Genomic DNA, 25,383 nt, shown 5'->3' on the forward strand with positions numbered 1-25,383 from the left:
GTTCTCCGACTCACCGATGCAAGTGAGTCAGTTGAAGCACCTGAGGGCAGGGGGGGGCACAGAAGTCCCCTCTCGCCGCCAGTAAGAACTGTCAAGTGGCGGAACAGCCCCTATGATTTGTTTTTGTGTAGGGAATCGCCGGATGAAAAAGAGGATATCTGTATGATGCCTGTAGCTGCAGGCATCATTCAGATATACCTGTACAAAGTCAAGGACTTCATATGGCATACGTTGGGTGGGAAGTGGTTAAATGTGCAGTTCGTGCAAACCAGCCCAAGAATTTACAGGAACTGGAGGCTTTTTGCCAAGAGGAATGGGCTGTTTTACCATCTGAAAAGATAAAGAGCCTCATCCACAAATACCACAAGAGACTTCAAGCTGTCATTAATGTTAAGGGTGGCAATACACGGTATTGAGAACTGGGGTATGTAAACTTTTGATCAGGGTTATTTGGGTAGTTTTTGTTGCCATTATGATTTAAAGAGTAAACGCAGTTGAGGGATGATAAATGGCTTCAGCCAAACTAACCATGAGTGAAAAAGTTTGTGTCATCATTCATATTCTCTGAAAAATGGCCAAGAAATAATAAATTCTGCCAGGGTATGTAAACTTATGAGCACAACTGTGTGTGTATATGTATGTGTTTAGGTAGGAGTCATAGTTTTTAATTCTTTTCTCTGTTTCTTTATTTTTTAAATGTTTTCAAGCTTGTTGGATGTGCCCTTTTTTTTTTTTTTTTTTTTAAAGCACATTTGTTATTTGAGCCAGTGTCCTTTTTGTCATCAAACAGCCCTTGTTGTCATGTTTCTTTTAAAATGACACTTATTTGTAAGTTTTGCAAAATGAGTTACATGAATAGCAGTAAGACCCCTTTCATGCTGGGGGAGGGGGCGTGTTAGCGGTAAAGTGCCGCTAGTTTTAGCAGCGCTATTTTTCAGATGCTGTGCAGGCGCTGTTTTTAGCCCAGAAGCGCCTGAAAATGCCCAAGTGTGAAAGGGGTTTTATGCTATGCGGACAGTGTTCTTTGCTGCCCTAATAGCCTTTCCTGAATGATGACAAAAGGGTTTTCTTTGTGCTTTACCTTTTACTATCTTTCGTTTGGAATTCCAACATTCTTATAAACCTGAGAGAATCCTTCAAACTGTTATTATTTTTTTATTGTAGTATAACATTTATTACATGCTGCTGCCCTACTTTCTCAATGTAACATGACACATGGCTTTTTATGCCACTCTTTCTTTTCTTACCTGATAGCCAGATAGTCCTTTTTCTGCATTTCAGAGGGTTTAGCCCTTATCAGGTAAAGGGCTGCTATATATTACTAATACAAAAAACAGCTTGGCAGCTACAATGCATCTTCTAATAGTGCTGTTATGTAGCAGCAGCCTCTGTACTATAGTTGGTAGATGGGATGCAATTAGTATGTAGGGTCTGAATACATTTTCCTTTAACTCTACTGTCGTTGTAGGAATTTACTCGCTCTGATTCATCGCATGATCGAATTTGTGGTGCGTGAAGGGCCAATGTTTGAAGCTATGATCATGAACCGAGAAATCAACAATCCCATGTTCAGGTAAAAATGTTGGTGCATTAAGTTTCCTGGTAAATGCATTACCCAATTACACATAATGAAAAAAACACGTTATTTGCTTCACAATTTCCAGTTTATTATTAGGTGTCAAGCATTTGTCATGCCAATTCTTTAATTTCCATTGAACTATTACACGATACTGGTGTGCCCTCCCTTTCCTATAGTGATCATCTACACTGGCATAAAAAAAAGCTGTGTAGAGATGCACACCATGTCTAGTTATGTACCCAGCAATATACAAATCTATGGGCTCTTTCCGACAACTGATTCTGGAGCCATGATGTTGCTCTGTATTCAGTTGCCTAAAAAAAAAAAAATATAGAGCACAATTGCATCCAGGGTGGTAAATTTAAGTGTTAACTGCACTGTAAGCATGTTAACATTTGTGGAACCTCATCATGTATACAAGTGTACATTGTTAATGCAGCCTGATGGCTGAATGCCAGCTGAATTTTAGATATGAACAATGCCATTGCTGCTGTCTTCACTGCTGTTCTCCTTTTGCTCTCTCCTATGACTTAAACCAGCCCATGAGCCTAATCCCCAACCTACCTGCTGCTTGATGCCTGAAATATACAAGCCCCACCTCTGTCCATAACCGGCAGCTAACCATAGATCATGTGTTATTTATCTAACCTCCAGCACTTAAATGAGTAATTCACAGGACCAGCATGTAAACCTCAATAGTGTGTAATTGGTGGCATAGGCCAGTAGGATGCATTTATGCCATGTGTATATAAATGTTAATAAAACAATACATCTGTATAGTGTGTGTGTGTGTGTACAACTAAAAGCAAGATTTTGCTGGTCTATGCTTTTTTAATGATGCATTGGGCTACCGTATATTTTTGATGAAGCTTGGTTGGTAAATGCAGTACAGCGCTTTCAAAGTTTTATGGCTAGGGATGCTCTGTTACAGATTTCTGTGTATCTGTTAACACTGGTGCATGCTTTTCCAATGCTTTTAGTGAATAGTGCAAGTTTTTTCCTTTCGCTTTTCTAGATTCTTGTTTGAAAACCAGACCCCTGCCCACGTGTATTACAGATGGAAGCTTTACTCAATACTACAGGTGAATAATACCTCAGTATACACTTTCTCACACTGTGTGTGTGTGTTGTAGTTTTGTACAAAATAAACGTTATCCTTTGTACCTTGTTACTTAGGGAGATTCTCCTACAAAATGGAGGACAGAAGATTTCCGAATGTTTAAAAATGGTTCTTTCTGGAGACCACCACCATTAAATCCTTATCTGCATGGAATGGCTGAAGAACAGGAACCCGAGCCTTTTATTGAAGAGCCCATCAAAAAGGGATCCCTTAAAGAAGAGTAGGTTTCTAATATATTGCTTCAGACGTCAGATTAATCTCTAAATTTTGCTTAAGATATTTAAAAGCTAATTTACTAGAAATCTTTTTTTCCTGATTGTACAAAGCGGGACACAGTTGTCTTGAAATTATTCTGACGTTATATGCAGCTGCATTCAGGTAATTGGTACTCCACGCTCAGGATCAGTGGCAGAGCCTTGGGATACTGTATCCAAACTGATGGAAGAATCTGCACCAAACCATTCCCCCTCTTCCTTCACCACTGCAGGTCAGGAGTACCTCCATGGGACATTTTTGTTTACACTGGGTAGACTAGAAGAGGCTGTGTTTTTTGTTTTGTTTTTGTGTTAGTTTTTTTAACATGTGACCAGCAGCAGAGGACTAGAATCTCCTCCTGCTTATATTTCCCTGCAGACAGGCTAGGAAAGAGCTGGGTCATTTGACAGCTGTATATCGATTAGGAAAACGGTATTTAATGTAATGTGATAATGTAAATTAAAGGAGAAGTCCAGCCTGAGCTTTTTAGGCTGGGCCTCTCCTCTGGGTCACAGGAGTGCAAATAGTTTTGCACTCCTGTGACCCGTTTTGAGCTAAGAACCTTCTGAAGTCCGCTGACATCACTGCCATTAGTCGAGGCAGCGAGTCATCCCTACTTCCCAAGTCTGCATCTGCCAGCTGCCTTGATTGATGGCTGTCTCAGTGAGCCGCTGATAAAGCCTTTCTCTGCCCCTCCACAGCTCAGCGCTCCAATGAGTGTGGAGGATCAGAACAGGAGAGATGCTGACTGACAGGCAGCATCTCTCCGCACAGGAGGTGAGAGAACTGGGCCATTGGCAGTGTTCGGTGGCTTGGTACACAGTGTAGAGATGCCGGGGACAGCTGCAGCATCGGTCTGATGCTCCATCCACCTAGGTAAGTATGAGTATAAAAAACAAAACCCATACTTCTCTTTTAAATGGTGTGTGTTTAGTATCACTTTACCTTGTAAGGAGCCTTTCTTGGCGTTTTACCCCATTCATGAAATTTGACCTGGGCATATATCTGTAGCGGTCACTTGTCTCTCTCCAAAACCCTAAATCCCATGGCTTTCTGCTGCTCTGTTCTTCTGTTATCAGCATGATAACTTCTGACAAGTTCTCCATCAACTGAGATAAAACCAGGCTGAATTTTGTGTCAGGGTGGATGCATAGAAATAGGTTAGCTGACTGCTGGTCTATTCACAGAACAGCTCTGCATTGTTTGTTCCTTTTTCTGCCTATGTGGATGGAGAGGGTGTGTGTGCCTTTCCTTCAAAAAGCTGTCTCAGTGTATGGCAAAAATTCACACCCACAGGTGGATAGGTAAAAAATAAATTCTAAACGGGGCGTGCACTCGCTAAGCAGTATATAAAGCTGAAGACAGCATATATAAAACTTATGTAGGGAGATTTTGTTTTATCCCTGTGTATCATCTGAGGCTGTACACTTCACTTGGGTAAATGTATTTACATCCACTTTAAAACAGGATATTGTCCTTCCCTCCTCATCTCCTACCTCGAAGCAGCTATGGGAATCCCTCTGTCTGGAAGTGGTGCACACGGTGAGAGGAATGATGGGCCACGTTGAAATGGCTTCAAGGGTGGATGCTTGGCATGTTTGTCTGACCGCAACAAAGTTGATTTTTACTTCCTTTACATCATCGGCGTGCAGCCAGTCATGCCTACGATAAAGGGTGCAATGAGCAAGGATGCTATCCTGAGCAAGCTCCTGGGACAACTCGGAGGATATGGATGCTTGGAGCGGTGTGATCTAATAGGCCTACTAATTGTGCGTGCAGTTGGGGGGTTACCTTTCAGCTGCTGCCACTTGTAGAAAATCACATTTCCTATATTTTGTGCTTCCTGAGGATTCTCACTCCACCATTGCTAGGTGGTTCAGGCAAGTTATCGTTAAGGACCATTGTCTGAAGGATAGAGTTCCTACCTTCCCTATTCAAGTATATTCTACCAGTTCAGCTTTGAGCTTTTCAGCATCTGGCATCTGTTCTTGTAATTAAACAACTGCCACCCGGGCTTCTGTTATTGTTTTAGTTCCGTGTGGATATTCAAGCCTTTTCTGATGCCAGTTTTGGTCACAAGGTGCTTCAAGCTGCCCTCCTGAGTCTGTCAAGCCCTCCATGACCTGTTGGTTTTTTTTTTTTTTTATGTGGGCCAGTTGGCATTGTTTACTCTTTGACTGCTTTTGGACATCCCAATTGTACTGATTTAAAGAAGCATGTGTGTTGTACGATCAGAGAAATAGGATTGACTCACCAGTGAAATCTGTTTCCTGGCATACAGTTCTAGACCAGAACCCTCCCCTCTGTTATGATCTCCCTATTGTACAAACGGATTCTAGCGGGGTAGTGGGAGGGATTATATAGGGGGGTGTACTACAGTCTTTCTTTTTGCCAGTGTCCAGTGACCTGACGGTAGCTGCATATAGCCCAGTTTAAATTTTTTTAAAAAGCTTATGTACTGTATTTCTTTTTTTTTGTTTTTTTTTCTGGTTGTACCAGTCATATTAATTTCTGAAGTTTGGCCAGTTACATAGTTGTTACTATAAAATCTTTATTATCAGGTGTCAATACTGAATTTCACCATTAGCGGTTACTGCAATTTTTTATGTATTTTATTTTTGGAATAAAGCATCAAACAAATTAGTTTTGTGTAATGTTGTGCATTCCATTACATGCATCAGGTTACATTGGGTAACAAACCTTTTCATTGCCTCCTTTGGAGCCACCAGATTATTGCCCTGAGTGGCAGTCTTCCTACTCCTGTGAAAGTTAGTAGCATATGCCATTAAGAAAAGTTCTCTGTCATTCATATTGTTAATATCGCTATTCTTCAAAAATGTGTTCTGTGAATGTGCTATGAAGATCCTGTCCTTCAGCTGCTCCTTGACTCTCGGAACGTGATTCATTATGGAAGAATAGTGATATGAGCTTTGTGAATGGCGGAAAAGACAGATTTTGGGGGGGGTTGCAAGCAGTGCAACTTCTCTCAATAGCAGTGGCTGCTGTTAACTCACACAGTGTTGGAAGATAACCGCTCAGGGCACTACCCAACAGCCGCTAAGAAGGCACTGAATAGGATATCTGTACCAGAAGTCACTGCCTGCAGGTATCGGGATACACACCATTACTCAGAACTAATGTGTTTAATGCTGTATTCCAAAAAACCAAATACCGCTTTAAGTCTTTAACTGCTCATTTTCAACAGCTTGTCTTTGTAAAGAAACGTATAAGTAATCATCTGATATGATTTTTATATGTATTGTACATGCACTTTTAAAGTAAATCATCTTATCCAGCTTATTGTTTGTTGCCATCCCAGCCAGTCAGAACTTCAGTGACTAATCCTGTTAAAATGGAACTTTAATCGGACAATTAAGTCCTACTAGATCACTTCAGGTTGGCCCCTTTTGCAGGTAGAGCTATGTAAAACATTAAAAACAAGTGCCTATACTGTTTAAAATCTAGTAATGCACTACTGTGCACATGCTCGTTTACTTGCTATTTTTAGGTACTGCCAAATTTGTAGAGGCCGATCTGCTGACAGCATTAAGGTGATATACTGGGAGCTGCAAAATGGCAGCCTTCGTTAAGAATAAATGGTAACAATGCTGCAGGCAATTTACAGCACACACTAATATCGATGGCATAAATATTGGAATGCCCCTTGCTAAAGAACATTATTTTTATTAAGTTGTTATGGGTAAAGTTCCACTTTAAGTACATATTGTTGGATGGTACAAATTTCACTTTTATTAGAGTTATTGTTTGTTTTATCCATCACTTTTACATTTTGTCTAGTACTTTTGACATCAGTTTCTGTTTTAGACAAAGAGACAAATTAGAGGAGGTGTTACGAGGATTAACTCCACGGAAAAATGACATTGGTGATGCCATGATGTTCTGTCTTAACCATGGCGAAGCAGCAGAAGAGATTGTAGACTGCATAGCGGAGTCTTTGTCTATCTTGAAAACCCCCCTCCCTAAAAAGGTATTACCATGTCTATTGCTTATGCATGTTTATATATTGACTCTGCCTTATAACCCAACCCCACCTTTCAAACCTACAGGATTTTGTCAGGCAGGTTAGTGAAATTATTTATTGTGCCCTTTTTCCACTTTTTGCTTGTGTAAGCATTTGAATTATCCATAGTCAGTTGAGAAAATTTCAAGTTTTGCTGTTTGATATTAGAGATGAGCTTGGGTGTCATAACTCTACTCTAGCTAAACTCCAAGTTTGTGCTCCTTTTTGTTTTTTTGTTTTTATTGCAGTGTGCTGCAGGCTGGGTCATTCCAGCCTTCTTCTTTGTTTACATGAGCTGTGGGTAGGGAATGGCTTGGCCCACAGCTAATTTTTTGAAAATAATAAAAAAAAGAAAGAAAGCAATAGTTCAGATAGAGAAGAGTTTGGAGTTCATCCAAGCTCGTCTCAAATTTTTGTTGTCTGCAATTTTACTGGAACTTCACGTATTATTTACCAAATTATTAGTTTCATGATTGTTTCTTTTTTCCCTATAGATTGCCAGACTTTACCTGGTGTCCGATGTCTTGTATAACTCATCTGCTAAAGTTGCCAATGCATCATACTACAGAAAATTGTGAGTCTCGTTGTTACATGTTGCTTTAAAGCACACGTTCACCTTTTGTAACATTTTACACCCATATTCAAATGAACCGGCCCCCACACTCCCCTGATCCCCTGTTTTGACAGCAAGTAGGGGATTGGGGGTAATGAGTAAGAAAGGTTAGTGGTGCGCTGTACACAAGGAGGATCTATCTATTGATAAAAGCAGTATATAAAATTCGCAATGGGGGGATATCCAGTAAACAATACAGGTCTGGGTAGGTCTATGTGACTAGTTTAAACAGCAACACTCATTTCTACTAATAGTCCACAACATAAATACATAACATAGTGAAAATTCATATAAAATCCAAAGTGCAACGTGTTGCGATCCTGTAGTCGCATAAAAGTGCAAATATTCCAATGTGCCGCTGTGGCTGATAAAACAATAATGCTCGTTGGTATTAGTGTAAAATCTACAACATAAAACCGTGAAATAATAAAAACAAGAAAAAAGAAAAAACACAATATAACATTCAAAATTGCAGCGTGTTGCGATCCTAAAATCGCATAGAGTGCAGGTGTTCTGTTGTGGTGCACATAGGCAAACCTTCAAACATAAATAATAATTAAGTGACAAAAAAAATATAAGTGTATCAGACAAAAAGTCAGTTTTCAGTGCAAAGTGCTGCGATTATTCTCAAAATCGCATAGGATGTGACTTCTTCAGCAAGATATACGATGTGGAGCTGTTGCAATGGGAAGGGAAGTGGTGCTGGTGGAAGGGGATATGGCCTTGGTGGTCCCGTATATACCAGTAATGGATGTCCCCTTACCTTACCGCTGTAAGGTAACAGCGTATATATAGAGAGCTTTTTGGGATCCTTTAGCGGAATTTTCCCTTTACTGTGGGGTGCCCAGGTCCTGGCCAATGATATGGTCCCTTTTAAGGGGGTTTCCTCTGTGGTATTGCAGTCAGGGTTCCTCAGTGGTATGGCATATACATGGGTTTAAGCAGAGATGGAGGAAGAATACTCCATAGTGTAAAGTGCTTCAACAGGTTTATTGTTATTAAAACAGTTTAAAAATACTCGCAGTCTGTACAAGCAGTGTATAAACGAGCTGCGGGCTCGGTCTACGTCACTTCCTGGTTGCTGTGTCCCGACGCGTGTTCGTCACGGGTCATGTGACTTTATCAGGGGATAAACACAACAGTAGAAAGTGTCCTTAAATAGCTTAAACAGAGCTAGTATATGGCAGCCATTATTATGGAGACCTGGAAGTCAGCCGGCGGCCATTTTGTTGTTGATAATGTCGCAGGAAAGGGGACCGCGGCCATTTTTTTGGTGTCTGACATACTTATTGTGTTTTAAAGCCCGGAAATGGATAGAAGGCATCTGCTCATCTATCCATTAAACAGGAAATGCGGCCGGCGCCATTGATATGGTTAGTTATATGTCACAGAATGGTTAGTGAACATACTGGATATAGAGGACCGTTTTACATATGTAAATATAAATAAAGAAATGTGAACACAGATAAAACAAGCAAGATTGCTAGTTAAGGGACGTATTGCGTTATGTGGCACTGAACAAACCATACACTGTTAAAATATAAAAAATATATTAATAGATATGTGTATGTATATACCAATAGGTATATATATATATATATATATATATATATATATATATATATATAACTATGAGGGGAAAATTAAAATAAAAATAAAATTACATTTAATATAATCGGAGGGGAAGGGAAAGAAATTAAAAATTCCTGGAGAAAATCTTTAAAATATTAGAGGATTTTTTTTAAATTAATAAAGCACTAGCGTAAAAGTCGCATAATTAATAAATATATCATTTTTTTTTTATATATAGACGTACCCAGAAATGACGTATATCGCAGAGTAAATAAAAACATTCATCTAACAGTTATATTAAAACGTGAGAAAGATAATGGACATAATAACAATCATTAATCATAAGAGGGGGGAGGGGGAAGGGAAGATGACTATAAAAAGACGTGAAAAGCCTATCCATAGTGGGGGGAGTGCCCCGAATGTGCCTACGATTCTCCTATATTCAGTAAACCACCTAAGGCAAAGTAGATTGATTTTTCTGTTATCCTGGAAAAAATAAAAATAAAATAAAAACCTTGCTGGTGTGATTTTAAAAGTCGCTAATAAAACAATTGAAGCCTATCCATAGTGGGGGGAGTGTCCCGAATGTGCCTACGATTCTCCTATATTCAATAAACCACCTAAGGAAGAGTAGATTGATTTTTCTGTTTTTCCTGGAAAAAACTTGCTGGTGCGATTTAAAAGTCGCTAATAAAGCAATTGAGTAGGGGATTGGGGGTGTTGCAGGGGCTGGCCACACCATTCATTCATAGCCTTTATGGCTGTTGGGTTGTAGTTCATAATGAACTACCAGGAAGCTGTTGCGTTCTTTGAGCTTCCTGTCAGTGTAACTGCCTGCTCCTGTCTGAGATAAGGGCAGACAGACTGTCTGCAGGAACATGGCTTTACACCCACAATTTGCTGTTCATGCAATGCTTTACATGTCCCTAACAAAACACATAATAAATGCATATTTTTTTTACCTGCAAAAAATATACATTTATTATAAAAAATATTTTATTTTTTTTGTAAACGTGAACTTATTTTTAGGAGTTGTTTTAAAAATCTAATGTGTGTTTATTCACATGAGAATGTTTGTGTTTAGCCATAAAAGTATTTGTAACATGATTTACAGGTATTTCATTGGTTGTAGGTGCACAGTGATGCCATAATACATTGTGGCATTGAAGGTGCTGCTAAACAGTAGAGAGATCTTATGTTAATCTGTTATTGTGCTGATCTATCTACTGATGAGTTGGCCACAACAGGATGGTTCAGTGTCTGAGTCACAACCACTGCACTCTCATGCCAACTAATTTTGTGAATAGTTGTTATAGCCTGTCTTACTGGAACATGCCGAATCTTTAAATGCAGCAGTGCAAAGAGAGGTACTTTTGTACACAGTAGTTTTTGGTAATAAGATTTTAACCAAAGCACCGCTGCGCCTTTTTGTTTAGTTGTCTTTTTAATCAATTTATCCACCCATCGAAGTGAAACCTACCATTTCAAACACTTACTGTCCTCCCTAATTCAGCAATCTGCTGTATGGCCCTGTCCAGCAAAGCACAGATTTTCCAGTGAAAATGTCCCCGCCAGGTCTTCATCCTAGCACACACGGAATACCTCAGCCCCTTTTGTTCTTAGGGGTAAGTCCTACTCGTGGTTATAGCTGGCAGTCCTGCAGAGTATGGCTTACCTGTAAGTATTCATGGGGGCATTTTCACTGCAAAAGCTGTGCAGCTGTTGTCAGCGCTACACAGCAAAAAAATATATAAGTATTTTGAGCTGGTGGCCTTGAGTCAGGTGCTGGGGGTTCTGTTGTGATTTAAATCAGATCTATCTAAGATGTATTCTAATTGGCTTCTGTGCAACTCTGTGCTTTGCTTTTTGCCTTAAAGTGGTTGTAAAATAAAAAAATATCACTGCCATATCTCTTATGCAGGCTTCTTACACCGTGTAAGTGTTTGTAGAAAACAATACCTCTAAATGCCCTTATTCAGATCTGTTCTGGCCGGTCACGTGACCTCCGGCCGCTCTCCTACTCCCATATAAGTGCTACAGCAGGAAGGGTGTCGAGATTCCCTCTAATGTCAACCGGGGAGGTCAAATGACCACTGTGCTTGTCCCCTCAGCCCCTCCCGCTGTAGCCTTTAGGCTACCCATGGGGAGGAGAGTGGCCGGAGATCATGTGACGGGCCAGAACAGAATTGAAAAAGGTATTTAGAGGCTTAATTTTCCACTTGCACAACGTAGGATTACGGATTTAGGCTTACAGTGATTTTTTTTTTTTAAGTTAACACTTTAGGCCCCTTTAACACTGCTACGAATTTACAGTGATTTTGACGTGATTTCAGGGAATGCCTATGTAAACCTGAGGTCTATGGGCCTCAACTCGTATGAAAGACATGCTGGTAGGTTAATCGGATCCTGTCTAAATTGGCCCTAGTATGTATAAATGTGTGCTATGGACCTTAGATTGTAAGCTTCTTGAGGGTAGGGACTGATGTGAATGTACAATGTATATGTAAAGCGTTGCGTAAATTGACAGCTATATATGTACCTGAAATAAAGTCGGACCAAAGTAGCACAGGGACTGCTTTGAAGTCACACATATATGAATGGTTATCATTGGAAGTCACTGGGAACAACTTGTCATGTGACTTTAAAGTCCCAAGTTGCAGGACAAGTCGCACAAGTGTGAAAGGGGCCAACTAAAGGCAAATAGTCGAAACAGGAAGTGAGGAAAAATACCCTCAAGTTAAGGAATTCCTGGTTGTCACCAGAACTAGTGTTCCGATTGGAAGATTTCCAATCTTTCTTTTCTGGAGACAACCCAAAATTTGGGACAGGACAGATGGAGAGGGTGAATCTCCCTAAAAGGAACAAAGACAGCAATAAAAACAAAACAAAAAACTGTGTTCTAATCCCTCTCCACTATCCAAAACTAAAAAACAAAAAAAAACACGCAATTGCCTTTGGTTATAATTTTTAGAGATCAGCTTAATTTCATTTTTTTTCAGAACCTGCAAGGTAAATCCATAATGTGCTAGTATACATCGCATACTAGCACATTATGGTGAACTTGCCTCAAAACTAACCTTTAAAACAAAGCCCTGCCGTGTCTAGAAGTCCGTGTTGCTGGGGCTCCCATCTTCACCTGTCGGGAGCCACAATGACATCATGTGCAGGAGCCGCCGTTCACGGCACAGGGCTCTAAAGGAACGGCACGGGTGACCGTTTATTCAGATTGCATGCACCAGTGATGTCACTGTCTGGATGTAATGTAAATATCTCCTAAGCGGCGAATGTTTAGGAAATATTTACATTACCTATAGGTAAGCATTATTACAGTGTTCCCTTTAGGTAAAAGCAAAAGATGGAAGTATTCCACTTTTAAAACCATATTGATTTATCAAATACATTTTTAATCAGTATCCTTAACCATTTTTGATGTGGTGTATCTGTCCAAGACATGTGAAATAAATTAACATCTCTGTTTACCTCATTAGCTTTGAAACTAAATTATGCCAAGTCTTTGCTGATCTGAATGCTGCCTACAGAGCCATACAAGGACATTTGCAGTCAGAAAATTTTAAGGTCAGTTGTGAACTTGATCTGTGTTCACTCTTGTGAGAACTTTGTGTGTTCACTCGTGTAAGATGATCGTTTCTTGTCACGAAAATGCAGATTTGTTTTTAAATATTTACAGACATTCATCATATTCCAAAAGCTTTTCAAGTTGGTTATTTAATTTTACATGGAAACTAAATAATTTTTATCTATTTTTGGTTTCATTAAAGTCATACTGTGTTTTTGCATATACAGCAAGTTGACAAAAACACCTGAATTTATTTTTACATCAGCACTCGGACTGTGAAATAGATGAGCAGCACTGCGTTTTCTCTGAATATGGTTATTATAACTCATCATTGTACCACTTATCACTGTTCAAAAGGGGGCCAGGGTGTACTTTCAGTTGTAATATAGACTTCATAGAGGACTGGGATGTTTGACCTGGTTGTGCTGTTTGGCAGTGGTTTCTAGGTCATAAGACTGGCTTACCAGAATTACAAATTCATTGGCAGTTTAGGAACTTCATTTGCTTTACACACACATGAACTTTAATGGCATCCCAGTCTTAGTCCGTAGGGTTCAATATTGAGTTCGCCCATCCTTTGCAGCTATAACAGCTTTAATCCTCTGGGATGGCTATCTGCAAGATTTAGGAGTGTGTCTATGGCAATGTTTGACCATTCTTCCAGAAGTGCATTTGTGAGGTCAGGCACTGATGTTGGGCAAGAAGGCCTGGCTTGCAATCTCCGCTCTAATTCTTCCCAAAGGTTTTCGGGTTGACGTCGGGACTCTGTGAAGGCCAGTTAAATTCCTCCATCCCAAACTCGCTTATCCATGTCTTTATGGACCTTGCTTTATGCACTTGTACGCAGTCAGGAACAGGAAGGGGCCATCCCCAAACTGTTCCCGCAAAGTTGTGAGCATGAAATTGTCCAAAATGTCTTGGTATGCTGACGCATTAAGTGTTCCCTTCACTGGAACTAAGGGGCCAAACACAACCCCTGAAGAACAACCCCACACCATAATCTCCCCTCCACCAAGTGATTTGGACCAGTGTACAATGCCATTAAATATCATGTGTGTGTAAAGACAGGTGTCCCAATACTTTTGGTAACATAGTGTATGCTGATTAGCTGTGTGTTTAGCTTTGTGCTTGGAGTTATGTTTTGTTAAAAAAAAAAAAAACTGCTAAAATTTATGTCTTTTTTTCCCCAAAAATAGAGCTTTTTTTTGGTGGTATTTGATCACCACTGTGTTTTTTTATTTTATGCACTATAAACATAAAAAAACACAATTTGAACAAAAAAATTTTTTTTCAAAGTGTTGAAACCTTCCAAAGTATGTTTTTTGTTTTCTATACTTCTTCTTTTTTTTTTTTTTTTTTTTGATGCTTGTAAAAGAAATTGAAGGTGTGGTGGGGTTGTCACAAGAGCAAGAAGGCACAGACAGCCATGTAAATATTTTCAGCAGTTTTAACCCTTTTACACTCTACTAATATGCATTTAGAATTTTTGATTTTTGTCTGTTGAAAATATTTTTCAGCGCTTCCTGCCGTGATGTGCAGTCACTGATGCCCAATGCCAGTCACTTTATATCATTGTCGCCTTTTATACATGCAGTTGCTGTGCCCAGGAATAAATAAACAAAGCTCTGTTTTTTTTTTTTTTATCAGACATTAAACTCCGAGTAATATCCCAATAATTGCCAGTTAAATTCAGACTAACAAAATCCAGTATTTTCAAATAAGTGGGTTAGGAGCAGAACAAACATAGAATCTCTCACCTGGCAGAGGAGCTCATCCAGTACAGTCATTAGATAGTTCCAGACATGGAGAGGGCTAGGACGTGGTAGGCGAGGGGGGGGGGGGGGGGGGTTGGTAATAGGGAATTGACACCACCTGGGGTGGTCAAATTCCATATAAAGATCAAAGGCATGTTTCAGTGAATAAATGATTGGGTATGCAAAACCCTGCAAGTAAGCATTTTATGATGCATGATTTTCTGTGCTTTTTACCTGCAATTTTGTTAGTGGCAGGGTCTCTTTAAAGATGGAAGTTTTGAGTTTTGTTCTAGTTCCCAAGCTAGGTTTACACTGTTGATTTCCCTGTGGCTGTGTTTGCGCTGAAACAGCTGCCCAGTCATTTGACTCGGCTACTGTACCTGCGGGAAAAGCTGGAGAAAAGGACCCTGTACCTTTTTCCAAAATCGCAGCAACAGGAAAACTGCATAGTGCTATGCGTTTCCCAGCATAGGAAAACACATCAGTTTTCAATGCGTGGTGGTCCATTAACCAATATTGGCACTCTAGTGTGGCTTAAAGTGATTGTAAACCTCAGACGTGAAATATGAGCAAAGCATAGCCCTCTAGAGTGTGTTTCAATTAAGAGCACAAAGTGTCATTTCTGTCTGCTGCCTCATTCCTCTATCACTATGAATCACTTTTGACAGGTATTCCTGACAATAAGAGAAAAATGATGGCAGGGGAGAGATCATTGTCAGCCTCAGCTCTGTTTGTATGATGGGGGTGAAGGGGGGGGGGGGGGATTTCCCAGGGTGGGTATGTGTCCCTTCCCTTCCCACCCCTCAGCTCTGAGTTCTCCTCCCTGAGCTCTGCAGTGTAACTTCAGCTCTCCGCTTCCTTTGAACTCTGACAGGCTTTAAAATGATGGGCTTTAAATGTCTGTATAGAAGAAAGGGCCGCAGATAGACAGACACAACTTATATAGGAGATTTTGTTAAATCTCTGTATCACCTGAGGCCAGTCACTTTACTGGGTATATGGAAGGTTTTACAACCGCTAACAGCAGCACATTTTAGTTGAGCGATTTTATATGCAGTCCTGCACCCACATAGATGTGAATCTACCCTTAATGTTCCAGTTCAGATGGAACTAAACCTTTAGCATTCATATATTCTCCCAAGTCTTAATGTGAACAGTGTTGGTATTATGATTCCTGGCTCATTGCAGGAAATGTTGGAGACTGAATAAAGAAATATATTCTATTCTTTTTATGCAGCAACGTGTTATGGCCTGCTTCCGGGCCTGGGAAGACTGGACTATTTATCCTGAACCCTTTTTAATCAAGCTGCAAAATATTTTCCTTGGTCTTGTAAATATTGATGAGAAGGATACTGAGGTAAGTGCGTATTAATAATGATCACTTGCAGAGAGTATAAAAATTCACTGGACTTTTTCAGTTTAGGGTGACCATGGGTTTTCCCAATCCGGTTTGAAATTGTAAACAAAGCGAGGTGGCAGGATAAAGATTAGCTCAAAGTACCCTGTTTTAATGTGTGTGTGTGTGTATGTGTGTGTGTGTGTATGCTTGCAGGTCCTTGTAAGCAGCACAATAGTAAAATATAAGCTAAATATAAAAATTCTACACAAGTCTTTGCTTTGTCCATAATGCAAGACAATAGCAGACAATTCTCTTGTGCTCATAGGAGGTAATAGATGATTTGGATGGTGCTCCAATTGAAGAAGAGTTAGATGGGGCTCCACTGGAAGATGTGGATGGAATTCCACTTGATATAGCTCCACTTGACGACTTGGATGGCGTGCCTATAAAAGCTCTTGATGATGATCTGGATGGAGTTCCACGTAAGAGAGAATTTTTATAATACTACTTTAAAATTTAACTTGTTTGCCAGGAGTCTGATTCCTGACATCCTATCTTTTTTTTTTTTTTTATTAAAGTGGACATTTCTGAAGATTCTAAAAAGAATGAGCCCATTTTTAAAGTAGCACCATCTAAATGGGAGGCTGTAGATGAAGCAGAGCTGGAGTCGCAAGGTAATTACTGCTAAGGAAATCCTCTACATTGCCATGAAGGGGAGTAACGAACACTGTTACATATGAGCATGGCATGATTCTCAGTGTATGGGATACTGTAATGACAAAAAAAAATGTAGGGATGTAAGTTATGTTACCAAATAAATACAATTTATTTTTGCTTTATTTTAGCGGTCACCACATCCAAGTGGGAATTGTTTGACCAGCATGAAGAGTCTGATGAGGAAGAAAATCAAAAGTATGTAAAGTGGGCTTATTGTAGTTACTTAACTGTACACCAACAATAGTTCCATAGATTTGGTCTTGTTAAGCACAAGTGGAAATCTGTTTGATTTTTTGCTAGTACCATTTGTGCGATTAAGAACTTGCCAAAGAATTTACAGTTGTGCTCATAAGTTTACATACCCTTGCAGAATTTATGATTTCTTGGCCATTTTTCAGAGAATATGAATGATAACACAAACTTTTCTTTCTCTCATGGTTGGTGTTTGACTGAAGCCATTTATTATCAATCAACTGTGTTTATTCTTTTTAAATCATAATGGCAACAAACTACCCAAATGACCCTGTTCGAATGTTTACACACCCCTGTTCTTAATACAGTTTATTGCCCCCTTTAACCACTTCCCACCCGGCCACTGCATATGTACGGCTGGGTGGGCGCTCTCTCCTTCTGAGTGGATGTTCATGAATGTCCCTCAGAATGAGGGGGATCGCGCGCATCTTAGATCAGCAGGAGGGCTCGGTGATTGGCCCTCCTGATCACATGACAGCCGTGTCCAATCACGACCATCATGTGATGTAAACAGCTGGTTTCTAGGCAATTGGCTCTCCTCTCCTCTCACGGAAGTTGTCAGTGAGGAGAGCGGATCTCTGCAGCTGGCTGGTGATCAGTGACTAAGCCGTTTTTTTTCACTTGCTGATCACCAACCTATTGTCCCCAGGACCACCCTGTGGTAGATGCACATCAAATTTAATTTAACCAACCTAGTGTCCACACAGTGTAAAACACACATGTCCCCACAATGTAAAATACACAATGAACACACGTAAACACACATGTCCCCACATAGCAATGATCCCCAAAACCCATGTCCCCCACATATATAACTGTAAAATCAGATACACCAATGATCATTTGCACACACATGTCCATGATCACACAAACCAATTATACACTTAATGGGATTTTTTTTTTTTTTTTTAACAAAAACATCTAGCAGAATAAATTTTGGCTTAAATTTATGACAAAATTTAGATTTTATTTGATTTCTTTTAAAATAGAATAAAGAAAATATTGTTTTTTTCCACCCCAAATTTCCACTCTTTTTTTCGCCTATATCGCAGAAAATTTTAAAACTGAGCCCTGAATAAATACCAGCAAAAAGCTTTATTTGCACGAACAAAATGATAAAAATTAAATTTCGCCTGGGAAGGAAGGGGGCGAAAGTGCCCAGTATTGATGTGGTTAACATCAATTAGAGCTTAAAGTCTTTTGTGGTATTTGTGGATGAGGCTCTTTTTCTTCTCAGATGGTAAAGCTGCTCATTCCTCTTGGCAAAGAGCCTCCAGTTTTGGGCTGTCTTTCATGAACTGCACGTTTGAGATCTCAATGATATTGAGGTCAGGAGACTTGAGATGTCCACTCCATTACCTTCACTTTATTCTGCTGCAGCCAATGACTGGTCGACTTGGCCTTGTGTTTTGGACGATTGTCATGTCCAAGTACGTCCCGTGCGCAGCTTCCTGGCTGATGAATGCCAATGTTCCTGCAGCATTTTTTGATAACATACTGCATTCATCTTGCCCTCAATTTTGACCAAATTTCCTGTGCCTTTGTAGCTCACACATCCCCAAAACATAAGCAATCCACCTCCGTGTTTTACAGTAGGAATGATGTACCTTTCATCAAAGACCTTGTTGACTCCTCTCCAAATGTAGCGTTTATGCTTGTGGCCAAAAAGCTCAGTTTTGGTCTCATCACTCCACATGACTTTGCGCCAGAAGGATTGAGGCTTGGCTCTGTACTGTTTAGTGTATTGTAAGGGGGATACATTTGTGTAGCATTGACTTTCTTCTGGCGACTCGACCATGCAGCCCATATTTCTTTAAGTGCCTCCTTATTGTGCATCTTGAAACGGCCACACCACGTTTTCAGAGAGCCCTGTATTTCACTTGAAGTTATTTGTGGGTTTTTCTTTGCATTCTGAACAATTTTCCTGGCAGTTGTGACTGAAATTTTAGTTGGTCTACCTGACCGTGTTTTGGTTTCAAAACTCCTCGTTTTCCACTTCTTGATTAGAGTTTGAACACTGCTGATTGGCATTCTCAATTCCTTCGATATCTTTTTATATCCCTTTCCTGTTTTATACAGTACAACTACCTTTTTCTGCAGATCCTTTGACAATTCTTTTGCTTTCCTCATGACTCAGAATCCAGAAACGTCAGTGCAAAACTGGTTACCTTTAACCACTTTCCTACTGGGCACTTAAACACCCCTCCTGCCCAGACCAATTTTCAGCTTTCGGTGCTCTCCTTGAATGTGTTCTCTTTGAATGACAATTACTCAGTCATGCAACACTGTACCCAAATGATTTTTTTTGTCCTTTTTTTCCCCACAAATAGAGCTTTCTTTTGGCGGTATTTGATCACCTCTGGGTTTTTTATTTTTTGTGCTATAAATGAAAAAAGACTGAAAATTTAGAAAAAAATGAATTTTTCTGTGATAAAATTATGCAAATTATTATTTTTTCTTCATAAATTTTGGCCACAATTTATACTGCTACATATCTTTGGTAAAAATAACCCAAACTATTGGATATTATTTAGAATGAGTTAGAGTATCCCCGCGCTATCATAAAGGGCATAAACTATCACTAAGGGTAGGTTGCAGCAAACCACTGACAGAGGTATATACCCTACCCCCAAAAATGATATACAAAAATCAAACAAATGGTGTTGCGCTACCTTCGGAGATTAAACTAAAATAAAGTGCCTAGTGCATAATATAAATAGGGCTAAATCGCAAAACTAGCAGAGATAGCACCTCCTACTATTATATAAATATAAAAAATTTGTCCTAGATCAGATAATTACATAATAGTGCAAAAAAAACAGTTCAAAAGATAAAGTACCTTAAATCGGTTCTGCACTGCTGAGAATTTTTTTTTTTTATGGTTATGCTTTAACATTGATGTTTTTATATAAAAAGGCTTACTTGTCTTAGTTTTCTGACTGCTGCATGTCCGTTTTTGTGCAAAATGTTCGTTTATATTCACAATGTTTGGCCGTTGTCATTTTTGTTGTGGGCAAGTGAAGCCCACAAGCTAAACTTCCTCCTTATTTCCTGGGTTTCTAACCAGCATGCTTTGCCGGTTCTCGCACATGCTCTGTAGCTACAGAGCAGAGCTGTGTCATGTTTACCTGTTTGCCCTGGAGAACAATGGCGAAATTCAAATCGCCCTCCAAACGTGGCCGGCGTGATGACGTCACGTCCTCGAAATCTCGCGAGATTTCGGATGTATTAGCCGCAATGTCTCCTGGGATTACGTGGACGAGATCCCAGGAGACAGTGCGGGGTTCAGCAGGAAGTGATGCTGATCCCCGCAAGAGACCGCCCATCGCCGCAGGGGATGAAAATCAAATATTACTAATTACATAAGGTAGGTTAATCAAAAAAATAAAACGGTGGCATTATCAAATGTACGGTCTAGAGGGAACAGAATGGGAAAATGTTATTATGTGTGCAGAACCGCTTTAAGCAAATTAAATCGTAAACAATCCAATAAGTGAATAAAGTATCCAGTGCTTAAACATAGCAACGAAAGTAAACAAATAAAGTGTCTCGTGCTTAAGTATTCATAAATCGATTAGTCCATAATCACATGTATATAAGAACCCCAACCTCCAATAGTGCAATGGTGGAGTATAACCAAATATCGCAAAAATAATTAAATTAAAAGATAATGCATAAAACAATTTTTGTAATTCAAACGTGAGGCACACAGTGCAAATAAATAGTAAGCAAGGAACGGGAAAATTTGAGTCTTTATGTGAACATAGATGAATAAAGTGACCAGTGACTCATTCAGTGCTTCTTCAGATAAAGGTGCCAAAACCAGTGTATTTAACTCCTGTATCTCTCCAGTGTTCACGGCACACCAGGTGGAGTGGCCCCTTACCTTACTGCTATAAGGCAAACAGCAGAACAGAAAAATAGTGGAAGATCCAGGAATTGTATCCCTACTCCTGGCAGGTAGGTGCTTTCCCCCACAGCTGGTGTTTATACCTCAGTAGTTTCCACAAAGATCTTACTGCTCAGTAGTTTCCACATGGATCTCATAGAGAAAAGAGAGGTAGGCTCCGATGGTGAAGTACGTATGTAAATCTATTTAAAAAGTATTTTAGAAAGGTACTCACAAGACAGGTAACAGAGACAGCTTTGCAAAACAAACGCACGAGTGTTTGCCCCACGCTGTTTGCAGCTTGGCAGTGTCATTTGCAACTTGGCCAGTGCCGTTTACAGCCTTGTCAATGTTTAAATTTCCCACCGCCGAGACAGACCTAGCGAGCGCCGCTGAAAAATACCGAGCCGACTTGCTCGGCTCCACTCGTAGTCCCGCCTCCCTGCTGTGGGCTCCGCTCGCAGTCCGGCCTAGTTTGGGCGGGACTGCAAGCCGAGCCGAGTACACAGTACAGTCGGCTCGGTCTTTTTCAGCAGCGCTCGCTAGAGAAACAGCAGGGAGGCGGGACTACGAGCAGAGCCGAGCAATCGGCTCTGTATTTTTCGGCGGCGCTCTATTTTTGACTCGCAGACAGTGGGGATCGGCGTATAACACGCACCCACGACTTTCCCCCGATTTTAAGGGGGGAAAAGTGCGTGTTATACGCCGATAAATACGGTATATATTAGTAGGGGGTGCTATCTCTGCTAGTTTTGCGATTTAGCCCTATTTATATTATGCACTAGGCACTTTATTTTAGTTTAATCTCTGAAGGTAGCGCAACACCATTTATTTGATTTTTGTATATAGTGGATATTATTTGGTCTTTGTGAAAGTTAGAGAGTCTACAAGCTATGGTGCGAATCATACAAAATTGATCACATCTGATGTACTGGTGGCCTATCTCATTTCTTGTGACCCGAACAAGCCAGGAAAGTACAAATACCCCCCAAATGACACCTTTTTTTGAAAGTAGACATTCCAAGGTATTTAGTAAGAGGCATGGTGAGGTTTTTGATGTTGTCATTTTTTCCCACAATTCTTTGCAAAATTAAGATTTTTTTTTTTTTTTTTTCCACAAAATTGTCATTGTAATATGTTATTTCTCTCACATGGCATGTGTATACCACAAATAATGCCCCAAAATAAATTCTGCTACTCCTGAGTATTACGATACCACGTGTGGGACTTTTTCACAGCCTGGCCATTTAGAGAGGCCCAACATGCAGGGAGCACCATCACGTGTTCTAGGAACATAAATTACACATCTAAATTGTTGACTACCTATTACACATTTGTAGGCTCTGGAGCACCAGGACAATGACACGTGGCACTGATGACAGATGGCACTGATAAGTGGCACTCATGACACGTGACACTGATGTGGCACTGATGACAGATGCCACTAATACGGGGCACTGACGAGTGACACTGATGACAGATGGCACTGATGACAGATGGCACTAATACGTAGCACAGATGGCACTGATACGTGGCATTGATGACACGTGACACTGGTAACAGATGGCACGTGACACTGACAGGGGGCACTGATACGTGGCAATGACGGATGGCACTAATGTGGTACTGACACGTGACACTGATATGGCACTGATGACAGATGGCACTTATACGTGGCACTGATGACAGATGGCACTTATACGTGGCACTGATAACAGATGGCACTTATACGTGGCACTGATGACAGATGGCACTTTATTTTACTTTTTTTTTTTTTTTTTGTAACTTACGGCCGCTGCAGCCGTTCATCTCTCCCTCCTCACACGCTGTCTGTGTGATGAGGGAGAGCGGCGCTGAGAGATGATCTCATATGTTTACACATGAGATCATCTCTCATTGGACATGCCGATCGCGCTGTAAACGGCCGCTGTGATTGGCTGTTTGCAGTGATCTGTGATTGGCTGTGTCCAAGGCACTGGCATTGACACTGCCAGCATAGAACTTCCCCTATGAGCGCTCTCAGGAGCGTGCATTGCGGAAGTAAATAGGACGTCCAGGGACACCCTCCCGGCAGGTAGCGTCCGCGCTGTAGCTGTCTTTCGGCTATAGCGCGGGCGGGAAGTGGTTATTGGCCATTCAAACCCCTTTTGTGTCGACTTGTGTGCATGTTATCGGGCCAAATTCACCAGGGTATGTAAACTTTTGATCAGGATCATTTGGGTAGATTCTGTGATTTATGATTTAAAAAGAGTAAACACAGTTGATAATAGCGTCAGCCAAACAGTAACCATGAGTGAAAGAAATGTTTTTGTGTTATCATACATATTCTCTGAAAAATGGCGAATCATAAATTCTGCCAGGGTATGTAAACTTGCGAGCGCAGCTATATGTAAAGAAACTGCCAGAAAAGTCAATCTGTTTAGCTGTAGATTTATAAAAAAATTTAAATATTTTTTACCTCCCAATTCATCTTCAGTTAGTCTTAGGTCCTTTGCACACAGGGAATCTAGCTACTGTGAGTGCAATCCCAGTGTTTGTGTTCCCTTGAAGCACAGGTGGAGTGCCCAGCCCAAGCACACTAAAATGACGGTATTGCAGGCACAGCAGCTAGTGTAATGTAACTGGCCTTAGGTCACCATATGGGGAGACCTGCTGGAAATCACAATTGCACTCTCTGTAAGAGAGATGGTGAATTGGTTACATAGCTTCAGCAGTGATTAGCGCCGTCTAATACGGCAGCATATGTGGTCAAAGCTCCCACAAGCCTTGGCAAGAGGACCGTGTTTTACCCATCTGAACATGTTATGGAAGCTGTCGTCGTGGTTTTTAATGGTGTACACCCTATGGCTTTTCCTATGCCAGGTACACACTACATTTTTTTGTTTTTTTTTTCTCTGCAACCCAGCTGGCTGACAGATCCGGTTGGAGCAGCTGTACTAACCATGCAAGGTTAGTTCAGCAATCTCCCCCACTGTTGTGTTCTGATATTTTTAATCAGAATTTTAAACCAGCAGTTGTTTCCTGTTATTCGGCCCATGTGTACAGGGCTTTAGCCTGTGCAAGAATTCAGTGGTGCACATGCTTGCTCAAGGTTACAGGTTAAAAACGTGGTAAAATAGGAATAGGTATGCCAGCTCAGGACCTTGTTCCTACCTAACCTTGTCAGCTTCACTATTTTGTATCGTGACCGTCTTTCTAAACCTTTATAATCATGCATATGTTTGTTTCATTATAGTCAAGAGGAGGAGAGTGATGATGAAGAGGATACACAGAGTTCTAAATCAGAGGATCAACATTACTACTCCAACCCAATTAGAGATGATATGTCGGATTCTAAATCATTTAAATATTCTGAAATGAGTGAAGAAAAACGTGCCAAACTTAGAGAAATTGAGGTTGGTAAAAATGGCAGCTTCTACTTCAGTTTTGCTCTTTTACTCATAGTGACACTAATCTGTCATGGACCAGCTTTTCCTACAACGCTATTTCCTAAAGATCCTAAACATAAAAAGCAATGGGGGGAATGAGTCAAATCACTTTAATGATTACATATAACAGCCAACAAAAAATAAAATTGTCTGTGTATAGGTGTATGGATCACACATACACGCACAGATACATTTAAAAAAATTCTTACCTTTAAACCCCATAATCAAATTATATTAGGCATAAAAAAGTGCTTTGAACTGAAGAAAATCACATGGAGTAAAAATCGTGCCATTAGACTAATGAAAGCGCCAAAGCTTTAAAGTGGAGCTCCACTTATTTGCACCCTGTCCCTTCCACTGTCACATTTGGCACTTTTTTGGGGTGGCAGCTATCTGGTTTTGACACGTACCTGCTCCCACTTCCGGCTCAGATCATTGTAGCAATCTATGAACATGTTCGGTGCCTTCACCTAAAGCCGATGGAAGAATCGGCTCGGGTGCCAACATCGCGGGATCCCTGGACAGGTATTTGTAGCTTTAATATTTTGTGGGAGACTGGAGCTCCTCTTTTAAACTGCATTGCATACATATTTGTTTAAAACGTTGTAGCAAAACATTCTTAAGCCAGCAGATAAGTTTGTATACGCCTTGATTTTTGGTAGAAGGTATAATAATATAATAAATTAAGCATATCTTAGAAATGATCAAGGCTTAAAGTGGTTCTTAATCTGTAAGGTTTTTTTTTTCACCTTGATGCATTCCAGGTGCTTTGCAGAGTTTTTCTTTCTAGCGCTAAAGTGCCTAAAAACCGCCCCAGTGTGAAAGGGGTCTTATAGATGGAGCTAGCATACTCGTGATATGCAAGTGTGTAACCACAAGTATCCTAGCTCCCTAGCTTTCTCTATTACAGGTAATTCATAACCCGCTTTTTATTATAATTGTTAATAAGTGGCTTGCTGCAGATTATGCAATAAGGCCAGCATTAGTAATGAGCTTCTTTTAGTGAAAATCCATTTTAGCACTGACTTTATCACACAGTTAAGGAAACTGGTGATGTGAGACGCATGTAAGCTGACATCTCCTTCTGAAATACTTGAGCCCTTTCATGACAGAGGGTAAAACAAATTCTAATGTTGGAACACAATTTTGCAACTTTGTGTTGGTAAAAGTGTATCGCAACTACCTAGTGTATCTGTGTGGATTATCCTTTTCTTTTTTTTTTTTTTCAGGACCAATTTAACTTTTATATGCTCTGATAAATAGGTAT

The 25,383-nt window shown here is 40.2% G+C and overlaps 1 protein-coding gene across 8 annotated transcripts in view; it reads left to right on the top strand.

The window, feature by feature from the left end:
- U2SURP (U2 snRNP associated SURP domain containing) overlaps nucleotides 1–25,383 on the top strand; it is a 127,920-nt gene that overhangs the window by 68,278 nt on the left and 34,259 nt on the right. For 3 of the 8 annotated variants that reach the window (XM_077488227.1, XM_077488228.1, XM_077488230.1), the window contains exons 12-23: nucleotides 1,469–1,573; nucleotides 2,595–2,661; nucleotides 2,756–2,919; nucleotides 6,768–6,942; nucleotides 7,470–7,549; nucleotides 12,649–12,736; nucleotides 15,729–15,848; nucleotides 16,156–16,312; nucleotides 16,409–16,504; nucleotides 16,676–16,742; nucleotides 20,652–20,759; nucleotides 23,924–24,083. In XM_077488227.1, coding sequence (XP_077344353.1) covers nucleotides 1,469–1,573; nucleotides 2,595–2,661; nucleotides 2,756–2,919; nucleotides 6,768–6,942; nucleotides 7,470–7,549; nucleotides 12,649–12,736; nucleotides 15,729–15,848; nucleotides 16,156–16,312; nucleotides 16,409–16,504; nucleotides 16,676–16,742; nucleotides 20,652–20,759; nucleotides 23,924–24,083 — 1,387 coding nt within the window. The remainder of the gene's footprint in view (nucleotides 1–1,468; nucleotides 1,574–2,594; nucleotides 2,662–2,755; nucleotides 2,920–6,767; nucleotides 6,943–7,469; nucleotides 7,550–12,648; nucleotides 12,737–15,728; nucleotides 15,849–16,155; nucleotides 16,313–16,408; nucleotides 16,505–16,675; nucleotides 16,743–20,651; nucleotides 20,760–23,923; nucleotides 24,084–25,383) is intronic. The other 5 variants (XM_077488232.1, XM_077488233.1, XM_077488234.1 and 2 more) reach the window with 3 other exon arrangements.

This window comes from Lithobates pipiens, unplaced genomic scaffold (genome assembly GCF_037356315.1).
Source record: "Lithobates pipiens isolate NorthernLeopardFrog02 unplaced genomic scaffold, aLitPip1_a1.2 Scaffold_18, whole genome shotgun sequence".
Classification (NCBI taxonomy): domain Eukaryota; kingdom Metazoa; phylum Chordata; class Amphibia; order Anura; family Ranidae; genus Lithobates; species Lithobates pipiens.